Source organism: Zalophus californianus, chromosome 1, assembly GCF_009762305.2.
Source record: "Zalophus californianus isolate mZalCal1 chromosome 1, mZalCal1.pri.v2, whole genome shotgun sequence".
Lineage (NCBI taxonomy): Eukaryota > Metazoa > Chordata > Mammalia > Carnivora > Otariidae > Zalophus > Zalophus californianus.
In genome coordinates, this window is record NC_045595.1 from 112,625,027 (window position 1) to 112,638,594 (window position 13,568).

A 13,568-nucleotide genomic window follows, 5' to 3' on the forward strand; every position below is an offset into this window, starting at 1 on the left:
TTGTCTCCTAAGTTACACTAGGTTGTAGCTTTCTGTGCTTCCATTTCCTGATCAGCAAAATGGAATATCACTAGCGTTTCTTCTAGCACTCATGTACTTAATTTATGAAACATACAGATATGGTTGATTATCACATATTAGATGTATATTCATTGATGGATGACCTGAACCACTGTCTAGAGAAATAGCTATCCATTCTTTGCATTTAGCTGATGGGTTGGAGAAGATGGCTTTCCTAGGATTGTGCTCAGATTCCTTTGGGCACTCTGGCAAATAAATGGAGCATGCTCAGAAATTTCTAGGATACAGTGGGTTGTTCACAAACAGCTGAAAGTGTGGGCTGATTTCAAGCTTCTTGCGAGGTTTATCCAACTCCTCCCCTCCTCCCCCAATATTGAGGCTTGTTCAGTTTTCTCAGGGTTCTGGGTCTTAGCATGTTCAGTTAGTTTTTAACCTTTCAAAGCAGACCCTGTCTGCCCTGGGGAAGAGGTAAATAAAAGTGTCAAGACACAAGGTGAGCCCCTCTGTCTCTTTCCCCTCTCCTCCACCCAATAGAGCCCAGATTTCACAGGGTACAGTACACAAGAGATGGATAGTTGAAGGGGTGAGGTGGGAGGAGGATGAGAGGGGAGAGGCTGGGCTGGCACAGCAACTGGGCTGGCAGAGAAATGACTGGAAGGAGAGCAGCCGTATATTAGCAACAGGAATCCTGGGCTGGGACACGGAGGGAGTGGGCAGATGGGCATGGAGACAGGTTATCACAGCTTTTAGGGTTACTGATCATGAGATGGAGTGGAAGTGTCAGAGGAGAAGTAAGTGTCCTCTTTGGGTTCTGGTGGGGTCTATGGAGGTGGAGTCCAGTCTCGGTGGGTGGAAAGTGGGGAAAGAGGGCAGGCATATTTAGTGGATGTTTAGAAATATTTTCTGTGGCTTTATTTTATAGTTCTGTGAATTTTAATAGAGATTTGTGTTCAGGCTACCACAATTAGGATACAAACAGTTCCTCAATGATCATTTCATAAGAAAAATATCCTAATATTTTAAGGTAATGCACATGTGGTACCTTCATTTAAGAGTTAAGTTTGGTTTATTTTCTACACTTGAACTTATAAAATGCTTTTCTAGCCTGATGACTACAAAAGTTTTTATGATCATGTTACTTAATATGCTGTATTTCATGGAATACAATATTTCACCTTAAACATCTCTGAAATTGGGATGTATGCTTGACATCATCTTATAATTCAAAGGAAACCAGTTGTTGGGAAAACCAAGCATGATGCTATAATAATGTGATGATGCTTGATGATGTAAAATACGCACAGACTTCTGTGTCATCATTTGTTTCTGGCATCACTGAACCTAACGTACCTTACTAGAGGTGGCGATTCAGAGATGTGGAAAATGTAGGCCGTCTTCCTCAAGGGTTGCGTGGATGCATGGGGGAAACGGACAAAGGATCAGCGGTTCTGTGATGGTGATACGGTGTGATGAGCACTGTCCTGGAGCAATGGCTAATGGGGTTCAGAGGACCCAGAGGAGATGGTCTTTGAGCTGTATTGTAAAGAGTGAGTAGGATGATTCACCTAAGCAGGGAAGGAGTGGGAGAGAGAAGGAGGGAAGGAGGTCCTGGAGCTAATCCTGAGTGAGCCTGCTGGTTAATGAAAATGGAGTGAAGGGGATGTAGGGGGAGTTTAGCTTGAGAGTTTTGATATGAAGCAGATTGGTGAAGCCTTTTCATTCCATATAGAGCATGATTTTTTTTTTAAGGTTTATTTATTTTAGAAAGTGTGTGCCTGAGTGGGGGGAGGGGCAGAGGGAGAAGGAAAGAGAGAGAAGTAGACGTCCCACTGAGCGCAGAGCCTGACCTGGGGCTCGATCCCAGGACCCTGAGATCATGACCTGGGTCGAAACCAAGAGTTGGAGGCTTAATTGACTGAGCCACCCAGGTGCCCCCATGTTCAACATGATCTTTTTTTTTTTTTAAGATTTTATTTATTTGACAGAGAGAGACACAGCGCGAGAGGGAACACAAGCAGGGGGAGTGAGAGAGGGAGAAGCAGGCTTCCCGCGGAGCAGGGAGCCCGATGCGGGGCTCGATCCCAGGACCCTGACATCATGACCTGAGCCGAAGGCAGACCCTTAACGACTGAGCCACCCAGGCGCCCCTGTTCAACATGATCTTAATCCTGAAGGCGAATGAGGATTTTTGGAAGATTTTTCTGTTGGGGATGAAGAGAGGGTTTACGTTGCAGAAATGTGACCATAGGAGCAGAAGTAAGGAAATGAAATTGAGGTTGAGGGAACAAATCTGGAGTCAGGAGGGTGTTTAATAGGTTGGAGCAGTGAAGCCCACGAGAGGTGATGGAATTTGAACCAAAGCAGTGGCAGGGAGATGGAAAAGACAAGTTCTAGTGAAGCTTGGGAGGTCGAACTGACCATGTGATTGTGACACGTGAGGTGGGGGAGAGGCTGGGTTTGAGTATGACTTCCAGATTTCTGGCTTGAGTGGACGGGGGCCCCATTTACCCAGAAAGAGTGGCCAGCTTGTAATGATGTGCAGTATGAACCCAAGGTAGAAATTACACTAAGGGGGTGTAGCCTCCTCTTGCAAGAGACTAGGCTATAAAGGAAGAGAGAACATAAGGAGTCTCTAGTGGCTGTTCTTTTGATTGTGAGGTTAATGCTTTATAAAGATCTTGTTGTTAATGTGTTTCTCTACTTGCAGAGTGGAACACTCTCAGACTCTGCAATTCTTTAATTTTCTTGAAGTGGCTCTTTTTGCTTTTTGTTCAAGGTTTAACCACTATAAACATTCCCAGCTACAGCTTGCTGCAAGAACGTTAAGTTCTGCTTCTCATCATGCGTTTCTTCTAAAGGCCATTGCCTTTGAAGTTGTTTGATACATTTAAAAAAAAAAAACTTTCAACAAAACAAAAAGTTGAGAAACTGAAACACTAAAGAGATTTGGCTGGTTTACAAGAAAGTAAAAGATAATGAGAATACATAACTTTATAAGGTTAGGTTAAGTTATGCTTCGGTGCAAACAACTCTGTGAAACATTTCCCGTTATTGTCTTTAAAATATGGGCTAAAAAGTGAGCATGCTTGCAGGTGTTGTGTTTCTGGAATTGCTTTGAATTGGAGTTGGTGAGTGTTGGAACAAATAAATCCCAGACAACTTGTGATTTAATTTTATAGGCACACATTCATAAATTGGATTTAGGCAGTAATTCCAGAAAAGCATACACAGGAGAATCATTTGCTGTGTGTTCATTTATTCTACAAAGATTTAGTGAGTACCCATATGTTGAAGTCTTTGCTAGATCCTGTAGGAGGGGAAGTAAGAAGATTTAAATATTGCTGCTCATACTTGGTAGAAGGGGAGGTGTTCCTTAGGGTGTGGATAATGGGCCAGAGAAGGGAAAGGGCGTTCTGATGCATGGTCAGGGAAGGCTTCTTGGAAGAGGTGGCATTTGAGTTGTTTTCTGAGAGACAGCTGTTTATTCTCTTTGACTAGTCTGTTTCATGTGACACCTTTGATTAATTACCCTCTTTCTTGAAACCGTTCCCTCATTTGATTTTCTAGCATTCTACTGTCCAGCACCACCTCCTATCCCTGTGTTACCTGTCAAGACTTTTATGGTTCCCATATCTCCTAGGTCCTCTGTTCTTTCTCTTTCCTTCTTTCTCAGAGGTACCGTTTACGTCTGCAGCTTTGAATATTTCCATGGACAGATACCTCTAAACTCAGAATTTGAGCCTAAGCTGTCTCTGAACCTCCATCCTGCATTTCCAGCTGAGGCTTCCCTAGCTGCTCACATTTAACTTGTCTGAATCTGAACTCTCCCCTGCAATGTGCAGCCTCCCTCCCTCTCTTCCTTTTTCTTTCCCCTTTGACTGTTGAGTGCCTACTATGTGCTAGGTGTTAGTTTATCATTCTTTTGATTTCTCAGGCTTGGAGTCTCAGAGTCATTTTTGTTCTGTCTTCTTACCACTCCACTCATGTCTAAATAAGTATTTTATTTCTCTAAATTCTTTCTTATATGTTTTAAAATCTTTTTAGTTCTATTTATGCCCATTATCTGTATGCTTGGATCACTGCAGTGGTCTTCTGAATGTGGATTGCCTTCTTCATTATCAGCATCACCATTGCTTACCGAGTGTCTACTATGTTCAGAATGTTGCTAGCATGCCATGTTCTATAGATTGGAAAATGGAGTAGTGGGGGAGAGAAAACAGACCTGGAATGAGAAAGGAGCCCATCCTCAACTCCAAGGTGATAAGGCAGTAGGAGAGTCAGACCAGTGTGGAGAAGGTTTTGGGGAAGGTATTGAGTAGTAAACATGTGAGCAGTGGAAATCCACATGGTGTGGTAGGAGAGCTGGGAGTTGAAAAGTTCAGCTGGGACTGGACTGTGATAGGTATAGTATGCCTGCCTGAGAAGTCTGAGCTTTTTGTCCAAACAAGTGAGGGTATAGGGAGGGCATGGAGTGTCATATACGAAAAATGCTCTTTTAAGGAAAATGTGGAGGTGGTGTGTAGGCTGGCTTTGAAGGGAAGGAAGCCCTATTAGGAGACCTCACGCAAGTTGGCTGTGACAGTTTTGTTCCTTTTCTCTAATTCATTCAAAACACGGGGGCTGCCAGGTTAAGTTTCTGGGTCACAGCTTTGATTGTATCACTCTCCTGCTTAAATGCCCTCGGAGATTCCCTGTGCCTCGAGTGGTTCTTTTGCTGGCTCTGGGTTGGCCTTTGTAATCACAATTTGGCCCACCTTTCCAGCATTATCTCCTCCTCCTCCCCTTCAAGAACCACCCATTGGCTCTCACATTCCACTTTCTCAAACACTGCTGGGGAAATTGTGCTAATTGAAATTTCACCAGTCTTCATGCTCATGCTGCCTTTCATGGTCATCTCAGCCAGTAGTAATAATTTCACCTCTGCTCTTCCCTAATATGTACTACTACCTGTACTATTCATTTTTGGCTAATCAACAACTGACATGATTTCTTCTGTAGCTGCTGAAGCTGTTTAGTTAATGTTCACATTGTTGTTTGTACGTTTCTGTTTTGTTTCTCCAATAGTCTGTAACGTCCTTAAGGGCTTGCATCGTGCTTGACATTTTTATAGGTGGCTACAGCCATGATATTGGCATCTGCTACTGCCCCAGTCATGCTGTTTTGAACATGATAATATTTGCTAACCTTCCATTTTGTTTTAGCCTGTTCCAAACAGCCAGGCAGATATTGCAAGCTTCTTGGGGCCCAGGGCGATAACATATCTGAGTATCCCAGCTTTTATCAGGGTGGTGGGCATTAGATGAGTAGATCCAGGAAGAACTTTTGTTTCTTCTAGTCTTCTTTCCCCTTCTATGGGTGAGTTTTCAGTGACCACAGAGGAGTCAGGAGCATCCCCTTGACTTATATTGGGCAGTGGGTTCCCAGCAACCCTTACAAGTGGGTCTTTTTTTCAAAGGGAGTAGTCTAGTTTGATTCTTGTCTTGAGATAATTGTCCCTGAAAACAAGGATGTGATGTCAACTAAGTTAAACTTTTTTGATCCCAACTATACAGATCTAAGTTAAAAATGGATGCTTATAAAATGGATGCTGTTAAGTAGGTCAGAAAACTCTGCAGAAGCAAAATTGACATTATATAGATCAGAGAAGTAATTGCAAGCACCTAAGTTAACAAAGACTAAAGGCTGGAAAACTTTGATCAGGCGTGTTAAAACACTTGCTTTTTAAGTAAAGGTGATGTATCCTGAGGATTCTAGATTAGTTTTCTTCCCACCTCCAGGGTTGGCAGGCTGGTGTGCATTCGAGGTAAGGGCTGAGTGGACATATGGGATGGCATTATGTTTTTATTGAGGAACCTAGTGCACCGTTTTTTCAGTAATGTAAACCATATTAATTTGTAAGGGGTGATAATTGGGACTTTTGGATATCTGACTCTTCTCTGTTTGCTATGTAAAGAAAGGCACAAAAATGAATAATATAAGCAAGAGAGCTGAGAGACTATTCAAAAGAGCAAGCAGTTTTAAGTTCTCTTAGCTGCTATAGAGGCGCTTATGTGGGAACAGCTGACCTGCTAATTAGAAAACATCTTTGCCTATTCATTAAATTAATTATCCTAAGGAATTCTGTTAGGTAATATTTTGTCTAGTTCTAATTATTTTGTGCTCTTGAAAGCAATAAATTGCACTTTTAGAATAAGATTTTATAATTTAGACATATACATGGCTTACTCAGACACTTCCTGTAATTAGAGTGGGGTAGTAATGAGAGGTTACACTTTGGTTTTTATTAAGAAGGCTTATCCACTTCTTCATAGGGAGATTATAATGAATTATTAAATAATGTATGTTTAGATCTGAGAACTCCTTAGAGAGCATTATTGTTCAAATATGAGAGGTTTTTAAGGTTATCTTTTTGGATTACAGTGGATCTTATTTTTTTTTTTTTTTAAGAATGAACATCATACTATGATTAAAGACAGTGGTACAACTTTTCTGTCATAAACTGACATTATGTTCAAATAATAATAAGGTGAATCGTCATTCATGCAGTCACTTTTTCCTGCAGAGCTTTTTTCTAAGCTTAATCAGAACCTTGGTTAAGAAGTGTAGTAAAAGAACACATACTGTCTACCCAGTGGTCTGCGCACGAGAGCAACTATATGGGTGAGCTGACCTAAAATGATGAGCTGGTGCTGTCGAGGAGAACTTGGCTGGCACTTGACCAATGTTTGGATTGGCCCATATGCTTCCATCTTAGGAGTGTGTGCTTCAGAGGCCAGTGCCTGGTTTCAAAGCTTCCATCCAGCACGATGATCTGGGCATTCTCTGGCTGGGTGACCTTGGACAAGTTACTTAAAGTTCTGTGTTTCCATTTCCTTATCTGTAAATGGGGCTAACGGTAGTTCCAACCTCCAAGGGCTGTTGTGAAGATTAAATGAGTTATTCCATTTAAAGTGCTCTTCCATAGTAAGGGCTTTATTCACTTATCCATGCATCTGTTCATTACTTATTCATTCCACTCCTGTCCATTGTACACTCACTGTGTGCTGGGCCCTGCTGCGGAGGCTGATCTTAGGGGTATAGCAGTCAGAGAGATGAGGTCCCTGTCCTATTGGAACCTAAATTCTAGGGGGAGGAGACAGACTAAGTGAGTAAACAAATTAACAAGGTCAGGTACTAATAAGTGCTACAAAGATAATGGGGAAATAGTCACTGGGTTATGGGGAGAGAGGTCACTTTTAACTAGTGTGGGTAGGAGCTTCTGAGGAGGTGACATTAAAGCTGAGGCCTGAGTGATAAGAGCTAAATGTCAGCTCTGATTGAAATAATAAAGTTTTCCTTTGTGTTGGTGGCTCTCTCCATATTCTTACTTTAAAATCTCTTAACATCAATATAAACTCCTTTGTAGTAGGACACCACTCGGAAATCTTGAGCCCTTCTCCCAATAGCACATGACTGTGTTCAAACAAGTCATTGTCAACATCTTGGAGCTCATTTTCCCCAAACTTCATCTTGTCAGTACCCAGATCTGTCTATCCCTGGGTCTCTCTCCCTTGGCTCCGGCTGGGTGCTCACCCACCTTATTATGCCTGAGTTCCTGGAAGAGCCTGACTCTGTTGTTCCCAACTGATAGAAAGTACAGGATTGGGTTGAGGCAGCTGCTCATGCTCAACAGAGGCCTCCATATCTTATAGGCCAAGCTGGCCACCATTGAGAGCTGGCAGTCCTGTGAAGATAGGAAGTAGAGTGTGAGGTAGAAGGAGCGTGTGATGTGGAAGGGCACAAAGCAGAGGGTGAAGAGGCCGCACACCAGCAAGATGGTCCGGATGGACTTGGCCCGGGCTGCATTGTCTGTCCTCATGAGGGTGTCTCCTGGCTTGGTCAGGCTTCTCACCATCAGCGAGTAGCACACCAAGATGACCAAGGAGGGAAAGATGAAGCCAGACAATGTCAGAACCATGCCGTAGGCAAAATACTGTTCAAAATTCTCTGGGCCGGTCATGTTGTCACAGACCATTTGGCTGTCGATGTAGTCTGTGTGGGAGAAGAACAGGGTGGGCAGTAGCTGGAGGACCACCAGAGCCCAGGTGGTGGCTCTGGGAGGGCAGTGAGCACAGCGGGTGGCACACGCCCAGGAAGCGGTACACAGAGATGCAGGTCAGTAGCAGGTTGCTGCTGTAGAGGTTAGCGTGGAACAGGAAGTGCACCAGCCTGCACAGCAGCTCCCCGAAGGGCCACCTGTCACCCAGGGAGTAGGTGTTGATGGGGAGGGGCAGCGTCAGCACATAAAGCAGGTCAGCTACCATCAGGTTCACCAGATAGATGGTGGCACAGCTCCAGTGCTCGGTTTGGCGCCAGGAGAGCCACAAGACCGTGCCATTCAGGGACAGCCCTAGCCCGAGGATGATACTGTAGGTCAGGGAGAGGTAGATTTGCTTATAGTGCTCCAAGAACTCGCAGACTCTCTGTTCCTTGGAGACATTAGTACACAGCATCTCTATCTCCTTGGAGGCTCCCTCTCGGAGCACAACTGCTCCTGGGAGGAAACAAAATGGGCAGCATAGCATCATGAACTTGGCTGGATATGTGTTAGCCTCTCCCTTGATCTGGCATTCAACTCTGTGTTACCAAAGTCTGGTCAGCATCCTTGTTTGAGACAGGCCAGCTCCAGGAAAAAAGAAATTAAACCCAAGGGCACAGGAGTCTTTAAAAGCAGGGCTTGTAGACTTACCAGGTGCAAAGGGCTGGCCTTACACTATCTTGTATGCTCTCTGCTCTAGGCTGGGTTGTGATAGGAAACTCAAGTATACATGGTGCGGGGAGGTGCTGCTCTTATTTAAACAGGGCACACAACCTCAAGCACTATGACTCCTGTGGCTCAAATCCTTTGCATAGAGTCAGGAAATCTCCAAGGGGATTTTAATTTGTATCTCTTTCGAGATTTATTAACTGTGTATTTGAATACTGAGGCTGATTTGCTTTTTGCTTATTAACCATCTCAGCATCCCGAACATCCAAAAAACAAATCTGAGCCATGAAGCCAGGTGCAACTTCTTCCATATTTCCATCTCTGCCGATGAAGCAGATCCAATAGGCAGATCCACGGAGCTGAGGAAACTGTGTGTGGAGCCTGCACATTTCTGTCGCACTGGGAGGTCAGTGGGTTGGTCAGCCAATCACCGTGGAGCCTACAGGAATGAAAAGAAATTGATTTCTAGGGTTTGACATTCAGAAAGACAAGCTAATACAGGGCAAGAGAGAAAGGTTTAAGGTAGGTAAACTGGGATAAATTGAGCGTTGACTATAAGCTATAACACAGAGTTTATTCACAACAAAAGGAACGGAGACCTCATTCACTCTGTCAGTCAACAAACATTTACAAAGCATCTATTGGGTCTGGCACTAGGGATATAAAGATGAATAAAATACAGCTCTTGCCCTCCAGCATTTCAGTATGGTAGGGAAGACAGAAACCAATATAGCTAATTGGAACAATGTGAAGAATGGTCAACAAAATGCTGGGAAGACCAGCAGGATGCAGCAGTTCCCTGCTAAGGGAGTCGAGTGAAGGCTCCTTAATGAGGTGCTATTTGAGATGCTTGGGAAAAGAACAGAGGAGCTTGGTAGGCAAAGAAGGGTGAGGGGCCTTCCTGTGGGGGTGGGGGAGGCAGCCCACGAAAGGGAATGGAGCTTAAGGGCTGGCGTGTCCTGGGATGGCAGGGGAGCCAGCACGGGGGCTGCCACCAGAAGGAGAATGGCTGTTCTTCAGCAGGATGGTGGTGGGATAGGTTGTGTTTGAGGAAGATACCCAGTAGCAGCCCCGCACCGGGACTGGAGCGGTCAGACTGTAAGGGAGCTGTAGCGGTGCATGCAGGAGAGGGACGCTCAGTTCCCCAAGCGAGGCTGTGCAGGGTGGATGGAGGGGACGGGCCTGTCCCTGGAAATGCTGCTGAGGCAGGAATGACAGGACTGAGTGGCCATGGGGCATGCACCAGAGGAGTTGAGGGTGTCCCTGAGACAGGATGAGTAGGTGGTGAGGCCAGTGCCTGAGCCGAAGCCTGAAGCTTGAAGGTTGGGCTTGATGTTCTGAGGTTGGGGGACGATGGCTCTCTGTGCTGCAGCTTGCCAAAGGGCTCGCCACCTTGTTAACTGGCTTTACAATCTACTTGACTAAGGAGAGCAAAGGTTTTTGGCTGGGTGAGTCAAAAGACTATAGTTTTCTCTCATTTTGTTCCCTGTAATCTTTCATGTGGGGGGTTGGCAAATGCTTAGTTATTTCCAGCAAAGCTGCCTTCCCTTCTGCTTGGTGTGGGCTCTCAGAGGGAAGCCAAAGAGGGGAACCAGCCGGGCTTAGTGCAGGCTCGGCCAGCCAGTGCACACTGTGATCTTATTTAATCCTCAGAACAACCTTGTGGAGGAAACTTTATTAGCTCCTGTTTACTGCTGAGGAAACTGAGAGTCAGAGAAGACACCCCTATGGGGCTCACTAGGCCCTCTAATCTAGTATGCTTGTTTCTGATGTGGATGGTGGGTTTCTGCTCCCTCAGAGCACCTTGTGGTGTGGTGGAAAGTGCTCAGATCTAGCTGCCAGGGACCACTAGCACAGTTTGAACTAAGCCACCTTGTCTCTCGGAGCCATGCTCTCCTCAGCTATAAAATGGGACAGTCTCTCTGGTGAGGTTGCTGTGAGAATTAGCTAGAAGAAAAGCACACAGGCCCCACCGGCCTGCCCCAAGGGAGAGACTCAACACATTTTAGTTCTCTTCCCACGCCTTCCTCCCTCTTTTCCTAGAGACTGTTGAGCTCTTTTGCTTGTGTGGGAAGATGGGCGGGCAAGTGTGCCTTTGCTACGCCATAACTGGAGAAAGTCCCTTTTGTTCATGGCTCTTACCTTCTGCTATGGTCTGAATTGTGTCCCCTACAGATTCATGTGTTGAACCCTTAACCCCTAATGTGACTGCAGTAGGAGTGAGGAAGTAATTAAGGTTAGATGAAGTCATAAGAGTGGGACCTTAATTCTGTAGGATTAGTGTCTTTGTAATAAAGGACAGCAGAGAGCTGGCTTTATGTGAGGATATAGTGAGAAGGTGGCCTACAGGCCAGGAAGAGCGCTCTCACCAGGAACCAAACCCTGCAGTTCTCGATCTTACACTTCCCAGTTTCCAGAGCCCTGGCAGTGACCACCCCTTCCTCCTTGAAGCCTCTCTTCTCTGGCTTCTGTCACCCTCTGGCTTTTCACCTGCCTCCCTAGAACTCCTAACTCTGCCCATTCACTGGGATGCAGAACTGAAGGGCCATGTAGCTATTCATAGAACAAAGGAAAAGAGTGGAAGAGAGGCAGGCTAGGGTTTTACAACCGATGAGAACTTAGGGGGCATCTGCCATGATGAATGGGATTCTAAGGAGAAGCCCACACTTCTAGAAATTGTGTACTGCCTAATGCAGTTCCCCCTCTTTGTCACCATTTCCCCAAGAGCTTTCAAAAAGACTGACACAATTTAGGGTTGGAATTAGTTTCTTTTAAATGGACTCAGTGGAAAGATGAGCTTCATGGAAAGAATGAAGCCGGTGTCCCCAGTGTGTAGTTAAATGGGTATGACGGCTTTTGACCTTGAGCCCAGGGTTCTTCCCACTGTGAGTCTCCAAGAGCCTGGGTCTGTTTCTGGCCCCCTGTGAACAGGGGCCTCAGCAAGCCCTCCCAGGAACAGTAGTGATCTCTGGGTACCACACTGGACATCTTCCAAAGGGGATGGGGAAGTCTTTTTCATCGTAATGGTCTAAAATAGTTATCACCACCCAGGGAAAAGACACACCTAAGATGAAAGAACTGTTTTCTCTCCTTTAGCAAGTGTTTATAAGATACATATTTCAAGAGTTCGGAAAAGGGAGAAGTTTTGAATAAATTTGAGTAACAACAAAATGTTACTACCTTTCAATTGTGGAGGAAAGGTTGTTGAATGAGAAAATCTTTAGAAAAGATTCTGGGCCAAAGGAGTGGGCATTGCTCATTTTCATTTTAAAATGCCACTATTGTATTATACATGTTTAAATCTATGAATTGATTTTAATATTTAATATTTAATATATCTGAAGACTTCTCTTGCTTAAACAGATGAAGCTATTTAATGGAGTCTCATAAATACCTTCAGACAATAAAAGTTCATTTTTACAAGTCATTCTGCAAAACTGTTGATTAATATATGTATTTCTTAATTTCCAAAGATGAATTAGGGATTTGTTATTCATACCATAATGTAATTATTTGATTTTTCGACAAGTTTTTAAAAAATGAAGCCCCCAGGGGCGCCTGGGTGGCTCAATTGGTTAAGCGACTGCCTTCGGCTCAGGTCTCCCTGCTCCCCCTGCTTGTGTTCCCTCTCTCGCTGTATCTCTCTCTGTCAAATAAATAAATAAAATCTTCAAGAAAATGAGGCCCCCAGGTACATTTAATGAGGTGGTGGATTAAAGTAGGTGGTGGTTTACTTTGAATTCCTTTTCCTGTGTTTCAAATTCACTAGATGACTTGCTGTTATTTGGCCAGCAGACCAGTGGGTGGCGGTGAAGACCGACGGGTTACAATATCCCCGCCCTCCCCCCCCCTCCCCCCGCCCCGCTCCTCACCTCCCCCCCGCCCCCCGCGCCGAGGAAGTAGGAACTGGGGTCGGGCTCAGGTCCAGGAATAGCAGCTGTGGATGAGGTATAATTCATTGAGGACATGTAGGAAACCCCACCAATCAAACTACCTCTTATTTGTCTTAATGTCTACAGTTACTGTGCTCAGTTCACACAATGAAATGGAGATACATTCAGCCAAAAGCAGCCTGTGATGGTGATTGATTTTTAAAAAGATCTTATGAGACAGGCATTGTGGCAGACGTTATTTCCCCCATTTTATAGATGAGTGAACCGAGGTTCAGAGAGGTTAGGTGCAAGTCATATCTGTGATGATTCGGACAAAGTCTGGACTTCTTTTACAAAGAAGAGACTCAGCTCATTCCCACATTTCCCTGAAATGTTTTCTTACTACTCCCGCCAACCCCCACCCCCTCCCAGTCATACAATAAAGAAGGAAGACACAGAAATAAAAGAACGGGCCATCCCTGAAGTAACTTTATGTAGTGCCTTTGTTATAGATGACAGACCCCTAGTTTAAAAAGCATGATCTGGAAAGAACGGTAAAGAGAGAACGGAATAAATAGAATTTTTTTAAAAAAAACCTATCAAGAATGAGACCTACATAGCAACCCTATAACCAGTTTTAAACTATACCTGAGTCTTAAGATAAAAGGCACTGACATTAGCTTTTTAATGATTTTATACTATATTTTTACACTTTAAGCTTACCCCTGCTGTGTTCCTGGATTCCTCTTACATATTTCAATTGTCCCAAAATATTGGAGTCCAAAGACTTTTTTTTTTTTTTGTCTTGTTTTCCCCTCAAGGAAAGCAAATTGGATCCTTTAAATAATTTAGAGGACTGTCTAGAGACAGTGAGTACTTAATTTCAACAATTAATTCATAGAGCAGCTTGCACATTGTTGTTTTCTGTT

At 44.3% G+C, this 13,568-nt stretch overlaps 1 protein-coding gene across 1 annotated transcript; it reads right to left on the reverse strand.

The window, feature by feature from the left end:
• Window positions 1-7,525: 7,525 nt before the first annotated feature.
• Window positions 7,526-8,588, reverse strand: LOC113916435 (P2Y purinoceptor 3-like). The gene is given in 2 exon segments (XM_027582767.1): window positions 7,526-8,114; window positions 8,116-8,588. Coding segments are annotated over 2 exon segments (1,062 nt in total).
• Window positions 8,589-13,568: the final 4,980 nt, after the last annotated feature.